The sequence below is a fragment of the Diabrotica undecimpunctata genome, chromosome 7 (assembly GCF_040954645.1).
Source record: "Diabrotica undecimpunctata isolate CICGRU chromosome 7, icDiaUnde3, whole genome shotgun sequence".
In the NCBI taxonomy this organism is placed as follows: domain Eukaryota; kingdom Metazoa; phylum Arthropoda; class Insecta; order Coleoptera; family Chrysomelidae; genus Diabrotica; species Diabrotica undecimpunctata.
In genome coordinates this window covers 141,189,818-141,210,037 of record NC_092809.1, presented here as the reverse complement: position 1 = coordinate 141,210,037, position 20,220 = coordinate 141,189,818, and the positions used below count along the sequence as shown (strand labels likewise).

The following is a 20,220-nucleotide window of genomic DNA, read 5'->3' as shown; positions in this document are numbered from 1 at the left end:
TTCTGAGTATCTAGCGTTAGTTGTATGGTTTTGCTTAAAATCCAGGTCTCGCTAGCATAAAACACCATTGGTTGGACAAGTGTTGTATATATTCTTCTTTTTGCTCTTCTGGATATTTTCTTTGATCACAGCATCTTATTTAGATTTCCAGCACTTTTAATTTCGATTTCTTGAGTCCCTTATTTCTATTTATTGAATGTTACTTTCAAATAATTGTCTGTCCAACTATCTCAAAGTTATATTCTTGTCTAGGGCAGATACTTTCCAAAACTGTCCTAAATCCCTAAGGGGAAATAACCCCTTATCTCCATATACCTTGTTTTCTTCTTCATTTACTTCAAGCCCATACTCCATCACAAGTCTTTTCAAAATTTCTTTTAATTCTGTTGATCTTCTTCTTATTAGGGCAAGATATTCTGCATATGCTATGCATTGATGTGTTTGGTGGTGGATTGAGCCTTTAGTGTGTATATTACTTTCCCTTAAAATTATTTCCATTATTAGATTAGAAAGTACAGTAGACAGGGGTCACCTTGTCGTAGGCCTCTAGTGATGTTAAAGCTGTCAGAGACTTGACTTTCCATCATAGCTTCACTTTTGGTTTCATTCAGAAGGGATTTAGGGATTTTAATCATATTATTTTATCCAAAAAGTTAAAACATTTTAATGTGTCATTATTTGATGTCTGTTTATTGTGTCATATGCTTGTCGAAAATCAATGAAAAATATGGTTAGTAACAGATTGAATTCATATGAACTAGCCAGGATCTGCTATTCATCCAGGTTTTCTTCAATGTTGGCATTAATTCTATGTCTGATCTATGTAGCTAGAACTTTATATGTTGTGTCTTGTAATGCTATACCCCTGTAGTTTTTACATCTCCTTTTTTGTGTATTGGGCATAGTAGGGCTTCTTTCCACTGTTTTGGTATTTGCTCTTTGGTCCATACTTCACATATCAACTCTGATTTCTTCCTGTAGGCTTTAGCCACATTTTTTTAGGAATTCTGCTGTGATGCCATTTTCACCTGGTGCTTTATTATTTTTTAAACTCTTTATTATGTCTATTATTTCTCCTTTTGTTGGTATTTCATGATTGTTATTCCAGTTTATTGATTCTTCTAGTGGCTGCTGTATCTGGAGATATTGTTTTTTATCAGTATTTAATACATTTTTAAAATATGTGGCCCATCTCTAAGTTTTTCATCTATTCCTCCTACTAAATAGCCATCCTCATCTTTCTAATATTTCGGTGGGGTTTTATATTGACTTCATTCTCTTTTTATTTCTTGGTTGAAGCCTATATTTACAAAATCTTCAATATTATTAAATTTTTCTTCCAGGTACAACCTTTTCTTTGTTCTGCATATTTTCTTTGCCTCCCTCTCTTTTCAGCATGTAGTTATCTATTGGTCAAATTATTCTTTCTTATTCTATTGATTCTGGCTCGTCTTAATCACTCTCTTACAATCATTATCATATCAATCTTTTTGTCTTCTTTGAGAGGGTTTTGGAAGTGCTAACTTGGCTGCTTGTTCAATCTTTCTCTGAGTTGTTCCCACCTACTCTCTATGTCTTGTGCTACTTCCTGTACCAATAGTTTCTGGAAGGAAGGTGTACTGAAGTTCAATTAAAAACCTATAAGGAATGAATGTTAGATTTTTTATATATACTTCCTTTACCCATCTGTTTATTTCAATTATGTTCTGTACTTTTCTTCCAGGTATGGTTTTTCAATGGATTTATTTTAGTATAACTATTACATTCTTTATTTGTTTCTTCTTAAATGAGTATTTTTGTGGCTTGTTTTATCCCATATCATTCATAACATTTTTTAACCATAACTGCCTATAATTTGCCACCTTCTTTATTCCCTTTTTTCTAGCTTCCCTATTTGTTCAATGTTTTCTCTTGGTACTACCACTGAAACACCACTGCCTATTTTGTTCGTGGTTAATAATAAATGGCACACTTCCCAAAGTTTATAAAAGTTTCTGCTTTACAAAAAATAAAGAAAATAGTATAAAACAAATTAATTGTTTGTTTATTTAATATTGATTTTTATATAAAACAAAATCCTAAATATAAGAATTAAATACACCTATTAGACAATCATTTCAAGTTCCTTGGCATACTCTATAGCCTGTTGTGCTAGTTCTTTTGAGGATATGGGTTCATGGGTCTTCTCTTCAGGAAGAAAGTGGAAAAAATCGTTGTTGAGTTTCCAAGGTTTGAGCTGGAAAGCCTGTAATACAAAAAACAAATAAGATTTTAAAATAACTTGACTAACAACACAATTTTACACACCTTTTTGGCAAATGTTTTAGCAGCTTCTTCATTTGGCAGGTACAACATTCTGGTTACATCTTTTACTGAGATCTTTTCATAAGCTACTGACAAACAGTCTGCAATTTCTTCTCTTATGGTGTCCAATAAAATATCCATAAAAAAGTTGTAATTCTTAGCAGGTACATTACCTTTAGCCAGAAAGATCTGAAATGAATATGGAGTTAAGATTGTTAAATTTTTGTAAAAATGGGGGCATCCCATAAATAAATAAATAAAGACATGATCTAGAATATATTAAAGTTTATTTTTGGATTTGGATAATAAAATGCCACTTTTCTCTTATTTCTTTTGCCTGGTGTCCTCCCTGGTATTTGAGAGAGAAATTATATTTATAAGAATAGAAAGGTCTAATTACTAACATTTTGTTCAATTAAAGATATATACTACTTTTTAATACTTACTTTATTATAACTTCCTTCCATTAAGTATTGTTCAATAGACAAAGGATGCCTGATGTACACATCATTCTGAATGTGATCTGCAGGTAGAAGTTCCAATTCAGTATGAAATTCTGCTACTCGGTTTTGTGACAGCAGGAATAACAAGTTTAATCCAAGCAGTTGATACTTAAATGGTGATTCTGGTAGTTGGTTGTTATAATCAAAGTAATAACATTTTAATTGTGCCATGTATCTTTCAAAAGACGTAATATCATTGGCGGCTATACTCCATTGGACTCCTATCTCTAGAACATCTCTGGCTAGAAGTAGTTCTTGTTTGGATGCAGTAGATGTGGTAATTGGCAGAAACATTAGATTGGTGAGCTCAAGCTAGAAATATAGACATCGGTATAATTTAAGAACCTAATTTGATATATAGGGTTTATTAAAATAGCAATGTAATTATAAATTGTTTCAGCATGTTACCTTAAGAGTTGACAGTAATTTTTCACATTTACTTAAATTTGGATTGTTAGTATTCCATTCGGATTTTAATTGCTTGTACAAATTAGCCACTTCATTTACTTTCGCCATTTCTTATTTAACTGATTCAATCTTCCCGATTTTAGCTATAAATATTCGTATAAACTTGAATCACAAATTACAATAGTAACAAAACGCAATGAGTTGAATATTTGTGACAGCTGTCAGTCTGTCGATGTACGAAATAATAAAAAAACCTGCAAATGAACTACCTCAAGCTTGATTAATTGAAGCTACGTTAATGCATTATTAGTATCATAGTGTAAATTTTACAATAACTATTCCATTTTTGGTGTATTAATAAAATAATTAAGCGATATATATATATATATATATATTCTAGAATTTTGTATATCAATCATGTATATTTCACTACGTGAATAACAAATTGGGCAAGACCATAGTTTAACTAATTTGTAAAAGTAGTTATCACTGAGGAAAAATGTCATATTTTATAAAAAAAATCTTTTTTAATCTTAATAACTATGAGACAGAAATTTTACTGAAATAAAATGTTTAATCCATTATGCCGTATGTGTGGGGTATTAGTTATTACTAGTTTTCTTTTATATCGCCATCTACTGTGTGCTAGATGTATGAATATTCTAGAATATTCACAGAAAACATTGCGCAGTCGTTAGCGTTCATTGATTCGATTTTAGAAGGAGAACGTGACAACTCACATGTGTTTGTTATTGGAAATCACAAGGCAGAGTTTCCCCTCCCTAAAGTGACTACCAATCAGAGTTCACGTAGTAAGTTTCCGATGACATAAAACAGTCTCGTACGCACAGGAAATCTTCATTCTAGAATTGTTGTTGCGATAACAAGTTGTTTAAGAAAGTGACGTTTCGGTGTTTTGAAATTTGAAAGTGATAATAAAATAATTGATCAAAAATGGCTTTTATGATGCCAGTAGTGAAAAACGATTGGGATATCTACAAAGCCAATCGTTCTCGAAGAGTTTCTGAATGTGCGAATCCAACGTCGTGTCGTTCGAGAAAAGTGTCTGAGTGTAAATCAGAAGGACCAAGTCTGTCGACTTCTCCTGGATCGGAATTTGTAACATCTCCGATCCGTAGTTCTGTGCCCAGCAATATGTCATCCAGACAGTACTCCAGAGCAAGTTCCAGAACTAGTGAAAGCAGCCTTCCCAGCCCCGTAAGGAATATGAGCATAGGGTCATCGCCCCCGAAGAACGACTCAGAACCGACCTTGAACAAGTTCCACAACAGACTTCTGGACAAATTGAAGAAGTCCTTGAGGAGTGGGTCAGAGAGCGAAAAAACCAGTTCATGAGACGCGGAAAAGGAAGGGTCGCCTTCAAAAGGTGGCGGGAAAAGACTGTAGAGGTGATTTTTTGTTTACCTAACCGGGCCATCGAGCTACGTATGTTCAGGTATAGCAACTGATCTGTTGTCCTGTGATATGTAGTGAATATAGTAGCTTTAATGAATTGTTTAAGTTTGCTGCTCGGTTAGTATATTGTTATATTTATTTGATTTTTTCACAGTATAATAGCGTTGAAAAAAGCATAAGGATTTATAACACCATATAATAATCTGTATTTTTTAACCTGTACTGTAATGCGATTTTGAGAACTTATTGTTCTCGTAGAATAGGTAATTAGATTTATTAATGACAAGACTGCAGAGAAATCTATACATAAGTAATTATAATATTCCTCAAAACTAAAAGGAATCGATTATTTTTTAATTTGCTATCCAAAATCAACATAATTTTGTTTATATTTTCTATTTTAAAGTTGTGGATATTTAATTGCTGTTAAAAATTACATTAAATCCTTGAATATCAGTAATTATATCTAAACATTTCTTTAGTGATATTGCAAAAGTTATATCAGAATTTTTGATAAAATTTGATTTTTTTATTTGCTAAATCTTTTTTAACATTATTTAAAGTTTGCAACAGCCTAGATTTGTCTGTTTATAATATAAAGCCGTTAGAAACAAAAAAATGTGTACAGTATGTGGAGTTTAACTTTGAGAAAACTTATTATATATCCAAATTAAGACTAGTTTGATATACTAACTGTTGCAAAATCACTACAGATGTATTGGTGAAAGTTTCTACTTAAGTTCTCTTTTTTTAATTGATGTTAAAAGTTATGTAAAACATAAATAATTACATAAATAAGAATTCCTTTTTTCTTGAGGATCATAAAGCAAATATATATTTATTATAAGAAATGAATACTTCGCTTATTATTGTTATACTCTATATATAGCTATAATTGGGAATATATGTGTCTTCAGAGGGATAAAGTATATATTTTTAGTGAAGAAAGAAGCTTGGGGTACTTCCAGACAATAATCGAGTACCTATCACTAAAAAACCACTGCCCTCTTACATAAGTGCTCAGAAAGAATATTTCTTGGTTTAATTCTTCTTCTATAAGTAGTTTGTTTGAAATGTTAGTGATTTGATTTAGTTTCGAATTTTTAGTAGTAAGAAATATTTTTTCTATGTGTTTGATAGTAACATTCCAAAACCAAGTTCTAAATTGTATAAACGAAAATTGTCTAACGAATTCTTGTACAATAATTAGCTAAAATGTTGATGGTTATTACAGTTTTTGTGTAATTGTAAATGGGTTGGAGAAAAACTTAAATTTCGTAGATATTGTCTCTTCTAACTTCGATTTATAGATAATTAAAAACCAAATAAAATTTATTTAATGCATCTTGATTTTTTATTTATACATTTTATCCTAATACTGTTCTGAAGCTATTTTCTTATGGCATCTTAATACTATTTTTTTGGGAATAAGCTACAAGTTTAAAATAAGTTTTTTTTCACCGAAAAAAAGAAAAAATCGAAACGTCAAAAATAAACTTATTTTAAATTTAAATTGTGACTTATTTCCAACAAAAATACTAATTACATTTTATCCTATAAAGTAAATAAAACTTGGAGGAGTAAAGGATCCCTAATACGATAAATAAAATTAATTATTTCAGTGGGCAGTTGACGTGATGTCAATTGAACGATGACCACTAAAGGGCGGTAATAAAAAGCGAGCGGTGAACCTCCAAAAATATGTCTATGACCTATAACTCAATGGCTACCTAGTAAATTTGGTACCAAAATACCGTAATAAAAACGGTACTATAATAATAAACTGCACAACTTTTCTCAATAAAATTTTTTGATTGGGGTGGGAGAACATGTATTTAAACAAGAAAACCTACCAAATCAACACAATAAAAGTAAAAGTAAAAGAAGAATTACCTGGGGATTAAATGGGATAAGACATGGAGATTCCCTGAGTCCTCTATTGTTCAACCTGATAATGGACGAAATAATAAAAAAGTAAGAACTAAAAAAGGGTACCAAATGGGAGAACAATAACTTCAAATAATCTGCTATGCAGACGACGCAGTACTATTCTCTCAAAGTGAAGATAATTTACAACATATGCTGCACCTTAGTATAACCGCCAGAAAACATTGTTTTGCTTTGAGAACATCTATGAGCTGTTGTAATCTATGAACAAGACGTGGTTTCGGAAGCCGTTTGTTTTTATAACCTGTTGTACATCAATCAGTTGGCTTATTGTACATCTTTAGTTCGTATAACCTTTGGGCTAAGGTTTTTAGTGTTAACGACTACTTACGTATCCGGGACTGAGGACTTTCCGTGCCCTCGGTACGTAATAAGGCGTTAGTGTTTTATTGTCTCCCACTGCATCTTGCATAACTCTCTATAGATAATTCTTTTGAGTATATAATGAGGTTAATGAGTATATTATTAAGAATGGAGTATAGCAACAAAATCGAAAGAAACAGCCTCATTTGGTAAAGCAAAAGATTTTTCATCAAGATAATGCTTGTTTTAACACCAATTTGCATTCCAACTATATTCTCTAATCCAAGCTATCTTGGCAAAAAGACAGGAGCGTCAATAATTCAATATTTTTGTTTGTTGGCACGGAAAAGGCTAGAGCCAGCGCTGAATCATCCAATTATTTCACTGTATAGTTATGAAAGGAGTAATGGAAATGTACAAGTGCTAATGAGTGTGGTGTGAGTAATCAATTTTAGCACCTTATCAAACTAATTTACATTATAGGACGATGATATTTTTTAAATGAAGTGACAGGTAATTATGTACGTGGAATAAAAATTAATGGGCATGTAGAAATATTTTGCTTTGAGTAATTAAGTATCCATCCTATTAATTATTGTGCAATAATTTTTGCAAATTTTATATTTTTTCAAAAATGTGGAACCTGATGACGAATTATGGATCCTATGCATCGTTCAAGTTTTTTTATATGTATAAAAAAGATACAAGTTTTTAGGAAAACAAGTAAACGTATTTTTAAACATTCAAGTCATTATTAAATACACTATTTTTTTTTTAGTTTGTTCTTATGCCCTTTAGTTATTCTTTGATCAATTATTTCCATTTTCCGTTCGCTGATAAATGTTTCATTTCTTCTTTCATTTTTCCTCATTACTTTACCTACCCTGGTTGCGATTTTTGCTAGTACACGATTCTTATCAGCCAGACAACTGGATTCAGGGTGCTCGAGATCGGATGCAATGGAATTATTTACGCTCATGTTCAGCAGTGGACTCAAAACGACGGATAATAATGACCCGCAGTGAGCATCCTTCGCCTTCTATGCTTACGTCATCCATAGCTTGTTAGAACTGTAAGTATTCGTAATCGCTATCAACACATCTTACTAAATATACCCAATCCAGATACAATTTGGTTGATTAGGATATTTTTCCAAATAATACGTCTCGAAAGACAGAGAGGGAATCTCGGAAGGAATAACAATGCAGTTTTATGGTTTGGTAAAATTTTTATTCTTTAAGCTACGTTAAAACAAGCACTAAAACTTGTAGATAAAAAATAATTTGGAGTTAATACAGAAGATAGCTTCAAAACGTCATTTAATGTATTTTAGCGTTTGGTCGATTTTTATTTATGTTATTAATAAAGGAATGTTTAATTCCCAACCATCATTTTCCTCTTTTCTGGGATTTTCCTGTACGCTATCCAACCATCTTTGTCTGGATCGTCCTTTCCTTTCAAAGCGATTAATGGTTGGTTTGTTATACAGTTCCTATAGTTCCCTGTTTGTACATCACACCCAACCTTCCACCGTGTTTTTGTCTCTATATATATAGCTCTGACATTTTTCTTTCTCATCTTTCCAGTTTCTGCGTATTTACTTATTTCATTGTCCATACTTTACTGTGGGCCTTATTACTGTTTTATATATTTTTAACTTTGTTTTTCTCAATACATATTTGGATTTTATCAGTGGTCTTAGGCTTCCAATCTTTTTATTTTCATGTGCCAATCTGGCATTCAGTTCCCATTCTTCCTGACCTTTTTCTTCTATAATAACCCCCAGATAGGTAAAATGGACCACTCTCTCGAAATTATATTTCCTTGATTCATTAGATATGAAAGTAAACTGCCCCTCTTCTTTTTGCTGTACATTTCCGACTATCCTGTACTTTGACTTTTCCTGTTTTATTTCTAGGTCAAAATATTTTGCCTCCTTTTATAATCCCTTTATAACATTTTGTATTTCTTTTCTTATTTTCATTAGAATAGTAAGATCATCAGCGAAGACCAGACATTGGTGTTCATTGTTGAACATGGATCCGGTCGTTTTAACTCGGCTATTACTGATTATCGTTTCCAATATTAAATTAAAAAGCACCGTTGATAATGGATCTCCTTGTCTAAGACCTCTATTCACTTCAAACTAATCCGATGAAAATCCTCTCCATACTACAGGATTTCATGTGCTATTCAGAGTCATTCTTACTAACCTAACCAGTTTTGCGGGTATGCCTAAGGAGCTGGGGCTCATACATTTTATTCCTTCTTATAACAAGTAACAAGTATTCAACAGAGCAACACCTATTGTAATTTTCACATGCAAATCTATACCCCTTTTTGTATATAGGACATAATAAAGCTTTGATCCAATCTTTGGGCATATATTTTCCTCTTCCCATATCCTCTTGATGAGACTATACATCTTTTTTGCAGTACTTCCCCTCAATTATTTAGCATTTCCGCAGCAATTTCGTTTCTTAAATATAATTCAGACATTTTTCATACGTATTTACATAGATGAAACAATGACAACCAACAAAGTGACGACTACGCTCAAGATTACAGCATAATAATTCGTTAAAAGGCTAAAATGACGCCAATTGTGCTGGAATCAGGTATATTTAGTAAGACGTGCTGATATCGGGTAGAGATAGTTACAGTTCTGGATTACCTATGCATAGAAGGTAGGGCTTGTGGTCACAGCAGGTATATTTTGTAAAATCGCACTCGGGGCCCTGATTCTATTTCATTTTGATGTCGAAATTTAAAAGCGACTTCGCCATGACAGTCGCAATCGCTAGCAATTCTCATTCATTTCGATTGTAGTTAAAACTGGGGATATTTACTTTATCGTTTTGACACTGCTGAAAATTTGGGTGCACGCTGCACTACGCTTGTTGAACGTTTGTTTTGTTTACGTACCGTGAACGTCTTTTTTTTCTTGTTTGAGTTGTTAAATCATAAATAGTGGCTATTCTCAAATATATTTTGAATTGAAAGAAAAGATGACAAGGAAAAAAATCCTTAAGTTATAACCACTAAGATTTGACTTAGTGGTTATATTCTAATATATTTTTAAATTTACTGCAGCAGTGCAGCTTAGTAATACTTACCCTAAACATTTTGGGTAGATATCCTAAAGGCATAAACACCCTCCTCCAAATATGGTTCTAATACCCTTATCAAATAATTTGCAGCTTGTTTATTAAGCCGGAATTGCTGCCTAAATGGAGCATCACTTAGTGAAAAAGGATTTTGAGTATCCCGTAACATTCTTCTTATCCTCCGTTGTGAGCGTCGGATATCTATCTTCTCTAATTCCTCCAAAACCAGCAAATGTCCGTAAAACGCAGCCATATTAATACTTTTTGCCTCAGCTTTCCTATCAGGAATCAAAACACAACATTGCCTACCTAAACTGAACCTAAGTTCACTTCTCCCAGTCCAGCCAGTCATGTCAGATTAATTTCGACTCGAAATGAAATTTCAACCACTTTCTTGAAGTTGAAATTAATTTCGATAAATCGAAAATTAGTGACGTAGTTTGGTTAGTTCAGCTGAAATCCACAAGGCTCGCAAAGTCGCATTTCGACGTCGCCATATTAATTTTGACATGTTTTTAGTCGAAATCTCAATTAGAATCAGGGCCCAGGGTTTTAAAAAACGTATATAACTTACAAAAAATCTAGATAGGTAGTGTGCAGAGAAGTTTACAAGAAGTAAAATTTACAAAAATGATTTCATTAACAGTAAACTGGAAGTATACATTATTAAACAACAACAGCGAAAACACACATTCATGTCTCTCTCCTATTAAATTACCTAGCATCTTTCTAATAATACAAATTATTTATTTTTACCTACCGGCTAGTTCTGTTTTTTTTTCTTGATAAATTTCCATGTTTACCTCTAATCTCTTGATGTTTCCTGCTTTTAAATTATTAGCCACAACAATTTGTACAATACAAATATTTACATGGGAAATATACTAGGTAGTAATATTATTATTATGGAAATTTATATTAAGGGAATATTTGTTCGAGTAATCGGAATTTTCGTGTCAATAATAAACGAAAATATTATTGAAAATATTACATTAAATCTCGATTATTTATATGTCAAAAATAACAATGGAAAATTGGGGAAAACCTTTTAATAACGAATGATAAAATCATAAATAAGACCAATTTTGTTTTTACTTCTGGAAAACCACAGAAAGAAATATTTCTGTGGTTTTCCGGGTTTTACTTTGAGTTGAATAACTTTGACTTTTAGAAAAATCCATTGTTTTGGTTATGGCCATGGAGAGGCCGATCCTCTCTCCTGTTGCCGATCAGAATGTAGCTTCGACTTTTTAAATCATTTTAAACTGTTTGTCCTTGTTTCTTCTTAGAGTGCCATATCCCTACGCAACGTCGGCGACTACCATGCTTATAATATTGTTATACTGATCTCGGTCTTGCGCTACGTGTAGCAATTGGTCCGCTGTCAAACCTGTCCACTGCCGCAAATTCCTCAACCAAGAGAGTTTCTTCCGTCCTATCCATTTCTTTCCTTCGATTTTACCGTTGAGAATTAGCCGAAGGAACTCATATCTTGGTCCTCTGATTATATGTCCAAGATATTCTAGTTTACGCCTCTTAATAATATTTAATAGAGTTCGTTGATGTCCCATTCTTCGAAGAACTTCTTCGTTTCTGGTTCTGCTAGTCCATGGAATTTTTAGTATCCTTCGATACAACCACATCTTAAACGCCTCGATTTTATTCATGATATCGGCGTTTAAAGTCCAAGTTTCACATCCATACAAAAGTACAGACCACACGTAACATCTTGTAAACTTTTCACGGATTTCCAGATTTAATGAGTTATTGGATAATAGAGGCTTGAATTTTTGAAATGAGTTTCTTGCCTGTTCAATTCTACATCGAATTTCGAAGGATTTTGGGTAATCGAACATCCAAGGTATTTGAATCTCTGAACTCTCTGCAGCGGTTGTTGGTTTAATATCAGTTGGGTTGCGCCGATATCCACTTTACTGGTCACCATGTATTTAGTTTTATCGATATTTATCGACAGTCCCCAATTTGTGCATTCCATGTCAACTCTATTGATTAGCTCCTACAGATCGTCGATGTTTTCAGCTAGAATCACAGTATCGTCGGCGTACCGTATATTGTTAATTATTTCTCCTCCTATGATAATTCCTTTTTGATCTTTTAAAGCTTCCCTAAATAGATTCTCAGAATACACGTTAAAGAGGGTTGGAGACAGTACACAGCCCTGTCTTACGCCTCGTTCAATACTGATTGGCTTCGATTCTCTGTTGTTGGTATTAATAATGGCTGTTTGGTTCCAGTAAAGTAGGCAATAAGTTTAATGTCTTTCTCATCTAGTTGGATGCTCTGCAAGGCGGTAGTGTCCTTGTTTAGTGTAGTGTTATGTTCAACTTTATGTTTAATTTTATGTTTATGACATTCTATGATTGTTGGATAGCCCAAATTTGACGAAATGCCCCTGAAGATGCTCTAGTGAGCGAAAGTACTTGGGCAAGATTTAATTAATAAAACTGTGCTCGATATCTGCTTTTATTTTTCAAAGTAAAAAAGAATACACAATTTTCAGAAATAAATTAATAAAGCTAATTATTGAAGCAAAAAATAATTATTTTCGCTTAGAAATTATAAAATATGACCAAGCTTCTAAAGGTCGGTGGAATACTATTATAAAAAACAGATAACGATAGCAAAAAAGTGATAGTAAATCTATTTTAAGTGAAAATAATAGTTAAAATATAAGCAATATTTTTAATAATTATTTTTCTTAACTGAACCGGATCTGAAATGATTAGAGTAAAATTAGAAGGAATTTATAGAAAGCGCGATGAGAAATACAAAAATGTTTCTGGTAAGTTTCTCTTATAGTTAATAAAGTACAGAAAAATGTAGACGATTTCGAAAACAAAATTAAACAACCAGCAATCTTGATAAATAACCGGATCCAAACGACAGATCTATCACCAACTAAAGCCGAAAGAATCTGAGTAGATCCAGCTCTGACAGCGAAGGAAGAACGGACAAAAGATTAATCAACACATTACATTATATTCAAATTGCCACCAATTAATGAAAGTCTTCTTGGTCCATATATTTCAGGCAATTTGTAGCCTTTGCAACACCAAACCATTGGGCAGCAGAAGAAACGGCTATTTTTTGGAGTGCGCGGCTGTTCGAGGTTATGCTTCCGACATGTTACGGTCAACTTTATAGGGCCAAGATAAAATCTTATCAGATCTTATTAAATTGACTGAAACAACACAAATATAGCGAATGTGTGTCCAAAATATATTTTGTAATGTGATTGACTGGGTATACTTCCCCAGTAAGAGTTATATCGTATTCGGATCTAGGTTTTTTTTTGGTCACGGACAGTCCTTTTTGTCACTTCTACAGTCGTCTTTGGATTGAAGTATTTTGTAGTTAATACTCTTCTACAACTTATAGACGAAGAAAATTTAAGTGCAATAACTATACTCTTTAACAACATATACAAATCTGGTGAGATACCTACAGAATAGCTGCTATCGACCTTTGTTCTGCTACCAAAAACCAAGAACCCCAAACACTGTAATGACTATAGTTTAATCAGCTTAATGTCACACTTATTAAAAACATTTTTAAAGATTATACATGCAAGAATATTCAAAAAGTGCGAAGCGGATATGAGTAATAGACAGTTTGGCTTTCATAACGGCTTCGGAACAGTGGAAGCTCTGTATAGTTTCACAACTCTTGCCCAAAAATATCGAGACCAACAAAAAGATTTTTTCGTTGCGTTTATAGACTATGAGAAAGCTTTCGACAAAGTTAAACATAACATTCTCATGGAATATCTAAAGAGAAAAGGCCTCGACAAAAATGACATTAACATAGTGAGAAATCTCTATTGGAACCAACAGGCTGTGGTAACATTAGCACGGATGCGCAACAGATAAGTAGAGGAGTGAGACAGAGCTGTATACTTTCACCATTACTATTTAATATATATTCTGAAGAGCTATTTACGCAAGCAGTTGAAAACTGTATAGAAGTGATCAAGATAAATGGTGAAAATATAAATAACATCCATTATGTTGACGATACAGTGATTATCGCTGAAAGTGAGACATATCTGCAGACGTTACTAAACACAATTTGTGATACTGGGGAACAGTTTGGTTTAATAATAAATATAAAGAAAACAAAAACCACGGTTACCAGTAAGAGGGACAAAGTCATTACAAGGATCCAGATAAAAAATGAAGATATTGCGCAAGTGGATAAAATGAAATACAGGAGTCTGGATTAGAGATGATCTGAATCCGAAATCAGAAATTTGCTCAAGAATAGAGCAATCAAGAGCAGCCTTTTTAAAGATGAGGAAATTTCTGAGTAACCAAAGACTCAATCTGCAAATCCGATATTGGATGGTAAAATGTTATATCCACTCTATTCTTCCTTATGGGGTCGAAGCCTGGACTGTTAATGTTGATTTAATGAGAAAACTGGAAGCTTTTGAGATGTGGCTTTTTAGGAGAATTTTGAAGATACCATGGACCGATAATATTACGAAAGTAATTGTGTTGCACAGAATGAGAAGAGGCAGAGAACTTTTGACCACCATTAAAAGGCGAAAAACAGCATATTTGGGGCACATACTTAGAGAGGGAGGAGGATCCACCAACGATCCTGGAAGTTAAAGACGCTGTAAACAAACTAGCCAGAAACAAATCACCCGGAATAGATAATCTCCCAGCGGAATTATAGAAAGAAGGTGGCCACGATATCATAATAGCGCTACAGCAGCTTATAAAAGAAATATGGATACAGAAGTCCCTTCCCAATGATTGGAATATTGGAATACTTTGCACCATACACAAAAAGGGAGATATCTTTGAATGCTCTAACCATCGAGGAATTACGCTCCTAAATGCAGCGTATAAAATATTCTCCAATATACTATGCCATCGTATGGCACCATAAGCAGAGCGAATAATAGGACAATACCAGGCTGGTTTCAGAGGTGGTAAATCAACAATTCATCAGATTTCAACCCTGAGACAAATTCTAGAGAAAACACTGGAATACGGCGTAGACACGCACCACATATTTATAGACTACAAGGCAGCCTACGACTCTGTAAATAGAAGAGAATTGCTTAGAGCAATGATAGACCTAGGAGTACCAAATCAGTTGGTAAGTTTAACCAAACTAACCCTTGAAAAAGTTGAATGCAAAGTACGAATCCAGGGGAACTCTCTGAACCTTTTAAAACAAATAACGGGCTACGTCAGGGAGACCCACTCTCCTGTATACTATTCAATCTAGCTCTGAATAAAGTAATACGTACGTCACAAATCACAACTACCGGTTCAATATATAACAAATCTGTGCAAATCTTAGCATATGCTGATGATATCAATATTGTTGAGAGAACGGAAAACGCAGCACGAGAGGCGTACGTAGCATTAAAGGAAGCGGCTACAAAAATGGGTTTAATAATAAACACCAATAAAACAAAATACATGAAAATAGGTACGCAACCACAAACACTACGGCCACTTGTTATAGAAAATGACGTCATCGAAGCAGTTAACGAATTTGTATACCTGGGAACGCTCGTCAATACTGAAAATGACACTACCGCAGAGATAAACCGCAGAATTTGCACGGCTAATAGATGCTATTTTGGGCTTAATCTCCTTTTTAAATCTACAGTTATATCAAGAAATACAAAAGTAAAACTCTACAAAACAATAATATGCCCAGTCCTAACATATGGTTCAGAAACCTGGACTTTAACAAAAAAGCAATGAAAATGAATGTTAGGATGTTTCGAAAGAAAAATACTAAGGCGCATCTATGGAGCGGTAAATGAAAATGGTGTCTGGAGAAGACGATACAACTTCGAACTCTATAGGATATACCAGGAACCAGATATCGTAAAACACATAAAGATAGGACGTCTGAGGTGGGTAGGCCATGTAATGCGGATGGAGCAAATGTATCTCTCGCTGTAATGTTTTATACATGGAGTTATCGTTCTTGTTTTTCCTTCTTTCTTCCATTAGTTGCAGAATCTCTGTCGTCATCCATGTCTTATTCTTACCTTCTTCGTTCTTCATAAAATTGTCTTTAATGTCGTCTATTGTTTTCTTAAGGGACTCTATCTTATCTTCTGTGCTTTCCGTTGTATTATCGATTTCTTTAAATTTTCTATTTAATGTTTTGCTGACTATTTCTTTTACTTCGCTACATTTCAGTTTTCTCATGTCATGTTTTTTTACAGTTTTTCCGCGTATTTTCTTTAACTTAGTTCTATACACGCCCACTAAAGAATTGTGGTCAGATTGAATATCAGCGCCTGGGTAGGTTTTAATACTGTTGAAACTATTTCGATATCTTTTGTTAACAAGCATATAGTCTATTTGATTTCTAATAATAACGTCTTCTTCGTTGTCTCTAGGTGATTTCCACGTATACAGGCGTCTAGGCGGTAGTTTGTAAAATGTGTTTAGCACGATTAAGTCATGCTCAGCTGCAAAGATACTCATTGTTTCTCCGCGTTGATTTCTCTCTCCTAATCCATGTAGACCAATATGTTGCCCTTCTTTTCCGTTACCTATTTTTGCATTGAAATCTCCCATGAATATAAGGAGTTCGTGTCTTGGTATATCTCTTATAAGGTTGCTTATTTGTTTGTAGAATTCTGATATTTCTTCATCACTATGGTCTGCTGTGGGTGCATAGACTTGTATGATGTTTGTGTTCACCGGTGACGTATTTATTTGTAACAGGAGGATTCTATCGTTCACTGGTATGAAGTTGTTGACTTGTTTGGCTATACTTTTATGCGTGATAATTCCAACCCCATTCTCATATTTACCATTTTCTGATCCTGAATAGTATACTCTGTAGTCTTCTATATCACAATAACTTGAGTCAGGCCACCTCATTTCACTTATGCCCATTATTTCTATTTTCATGCGTTCCATTTCTTTAATTGCGCATTGGATTTTTCCTGATTGAGCCATCGTCCTAACGTTCCAAGTGGATATCCTCTTCAGACAATTCGTGTGGACTTTTCTTAAAGGTGTTTTATTGGGTATTTCACAGGGATTTTGCATATTAACGACCTGAGAGGCCCTGTGGTCATGGGAATGACCTCTCTTGCCGGATCTTGGTCTCCGATGTCCATGATCAGTATGCGACTTTTTATTGAGTTGTACAGCCATTATAATTGTACTAGAGATATCCATAGGGATCTTTAATATAGTGGTTTCTCGTTGCCTTCTATATTCTTATGCCGTTGACCAAACCATTGATTCTTCCGCCTTTGGGGCCGGTTTCTCAGCCCCAGGACAAAAGAGTGCCCTACCACCTACCAACTCGTCCGCCCGGAGCCGTTGGTCGGTAAGTGGGGGACTGCTTATACCGGCAATCACTCGGTCCCTATCTGCGTTAGCCATCAAAATTGATGTTGCCCGTCCTCTACCGCGTGGAGGTGCAGATTCGGATTTTTCCTTCATCGAGATTAAGACCTTTCGGCATTTCCTAATCTCTCCAGAGCTTTAGAGAACCAACATTCAAACTTAATTAATTAAACGGTATCTCATGTAAAACTGTCATAATAAAAAAAAGAACTTAATTAAGCTGATTTTTTTCTGTTTGATCAGAATAATCCGCTACCAGTGCGAAACAACTAAAAAACGGTGTAAAATCTATTCACCAGTTGTATGACAATTCCAAGTCTAAAGTCTACACAAGGCAATTCAATTTTAGAGTCTTTCGCAATTGAAATTTGCAATTATTGATATCTATCATGCCATTTTGTCCACGTTGAACAATTCACTATCCATGTTAAAGGGCAAACGAAGAGAAATTTTTCTTTTCGTATTAGGTAGCTATCAATAGAATTTTGTAGAATTTCCAAATAAAAACCAATGAATTACATTTGCGTTTAATACACCTATTTTAGATTTATTCTGTCAAACTACCAAATCTTATCGGTTTGCAAGGGGTTTATGGTCTATACCCGCCTTGGATGCAGGTAAGCCATTGATGAGTTTACCAATCTCTCGGGGTCTATTTTAAAATCCCTAGTTTTATAGCGGTGATGAGTTTGTACTATGTACGAGGGTATTTATGCTAATTGGTGATGAGTTTACGTGTACTCCTATTATTATCATCAGAACTTTTCCATCGGCAAGCAGGTGTTTTTAACATTATTTAAATATAATTTTGTTTACATACAAACTTGTTAATCATATCTGCAGCACTAGAAGAAAAGTCCATGGCTATATTTATACATTATAAATCAATTGGTAAACACAATTTTACACACTTTGTTCCTAAAATATTTAATTATTTACCCGAGATATACAAAACCTACGTAAGAAAATCAACTAATTTAACATGATTTATTAAAACCATTCCTATTAAATTTCTTAAGAACACTGAAGCAAATTTTCCGTTCACGCACAAATCATGTGCCCTTACATTAGTCAAATTCGATTTTTTTTATTATTATATCAACCTGATGGTACTGTGGAACAAAATTTTTGAATAGTATAAACAAGTGTACCTAATGTAGGTACTTTACTACATATGTGACTTTTGTCGAAAAAGGTCTATTTCATACCCACAGGTTAAAGTTTAAAAGTTTACCGAAAATTTTCTATGGCAACCTATTTATTTATAACAATTTTTAAACGAATTCAAATCAAAATAACATATTATGCAGTCACTTAAACAAGTATTAAGGCGCGTAACAATCTCATGTTGATGTTCTTCGACAAAGAGCGATCTTTCCATAGTTTTGATAATCGACTCAAAGCATTTTCCGCCATTCTTATTAGTCTAAGATTCCACTGCAGGATCATTACGTTCATAACGTAGTTGTCGTTATAAACATAGTGATCCTGCAGTGGAATATTGTACTATATTCTTCTACGTATTCCGGTTTCATTAGAGTCTGTATTACCAATGTAGGATTCTAGATAATTGAACTCGTTAACCATTTCAAACTGGTCCAAGGATCCGGTTGTTTGCAGTGAATTTGAACAATCGAGTATCATAATTTTTGTTTTTTTTGTTTATTGGTCTTGAGACCAGATCTATTGCTTTCGGTTTACACAGCTGTAGCCTGTTTGTTCTTGTCGTATTTGTCTATCCAGGTATGTCAGCATGCGACATTTGACGATTCCCAATAGAATTTTTATATATTCTCTGTTCACAAATTGTTGAGAGCACGAAATATGCTTCAAACTCATAAAACGGTCGTAAATCATAGGCGTTCCTAAGGTGTTTATTCATTAAATAATAATATAATGTTTTAATACTGTTATATATAATATTGATAATATTTTAATACTAATATATTTAGCAAAAAAACAATTAAAACTTTCACGACTTATGTTGGTTATTATATTATATTAATAAAAATAAGAATTTAACCTTTAACAATTTTGTAAATAAGAATCTTGAAATAGTATTGAAATATCTCTTTGGATATTTCAATACTAATCTTCGCGTTTAATCACTTTACTAGAAAACCTGGAATTCATATCCGAATGTACTATTCGTTGCAAGATAATTAAGATGGAATTCCCCAGATTTTTAATAATATAATTATATTCGAAACTTAACTTGAAAGGGTGAAGATGAACGAAAACAATTTTTTTGTTTAGTACGTTTTTGATCGCATGTAATTTACGGTTCGTCGGTGTTTCCGCGTCTAAGGCAGTAATTAGCGTCTCGAATATTTCTTTTGCGAATTATATGCAGTGCGTGAGTGATTTTTTATTCCATATACCTACGAACATATACGTACCTTTCGCTCGTGCTCGTTTTGTTGGATTGTTTGTGATGGCTTCATCATCAAGTTTTACACCGGTACTGTTGCGTACAGTCAGTAAGTCTGTCTATTCACCAAGAGAGAAGACTATTGTCCTGAATGTTCACGATGCTCTGGTTTTCAGAATCCCACAAACACTGTTCGCAACATAGTCGAAAGTTGTGCCAACATGACTGGCGTAGGAGAGTCAACTTTATATAGGTTCCTATCAGAAAGAAAAAAACACGGTATAGCTAACCTAAACACAAACGAAAACTTAAAGAGAGGGAAAAAGCCTATTGAAATTTATGAATTTGCCAAAAATGGTATTCGAAGGAAAATTCATGGATTTTTTTTCAAAAAAGAAATACCAAACCTAAACAAAATTTTACAAGAAGTTAGAGACGACCCGGATTTGCCTCATATCGGACGAACTAAATTGTGGCAAGTTTTAAAAGAATTA

At 33.6% G+C, this 20,220-nt stretch overlaps 2 protein-coding genes across 2 annotated transcripts; one reads left to right on the top strand and one right to left on the bottom strand.

Moving 5' to 3' along the window:
- Positions 1–2,021: 2,021 nt before the first annotated feature.
- Positions 2,022–3,439, bottom strand: Rpn12 (regulatory particle non-ATPase 12). The gene is made up of 4 exons (XM_072538369.1): positions 3,216–3,439; positions 2,751–3,119; positions 2,308–2,493; positions 2,022–2,245 (listed from the first exon to the last, which is right to left on the bottom strand). The coding sequence occupies exons 1-4, from the start codon at positions 3,321–3,323 to the stop codon at positions 2,105–2,107; spliced, it is 804 nt and encodes a 267-aa protein (XP_072394470.1). The 5' UTR covers positions 3,324–3,439; the 3' UTR covers positions 2,022–2,104.
- A 613-nt stretch (positions 3,440–4,052) lies between these two features.
- LOC140445922 (uncharacterized) lies at positions 4,053–5,975 on the top strand. Its single transcript, XM_072538365.1, has one exon. It carries the CDS (start codon positions 4,170–4,172, stop codon positions 4,569–4,571), a length of 402 nt encoding a protein of 133 aa, XP_072394466.1. The 5' UTR covers positions 4,053–4,169; the 3' UTR covers positions 4,572–5,975.
- The last annotated feature ends 14,245 nt before the right edge of the window (positions 5,976–20,220 follow it).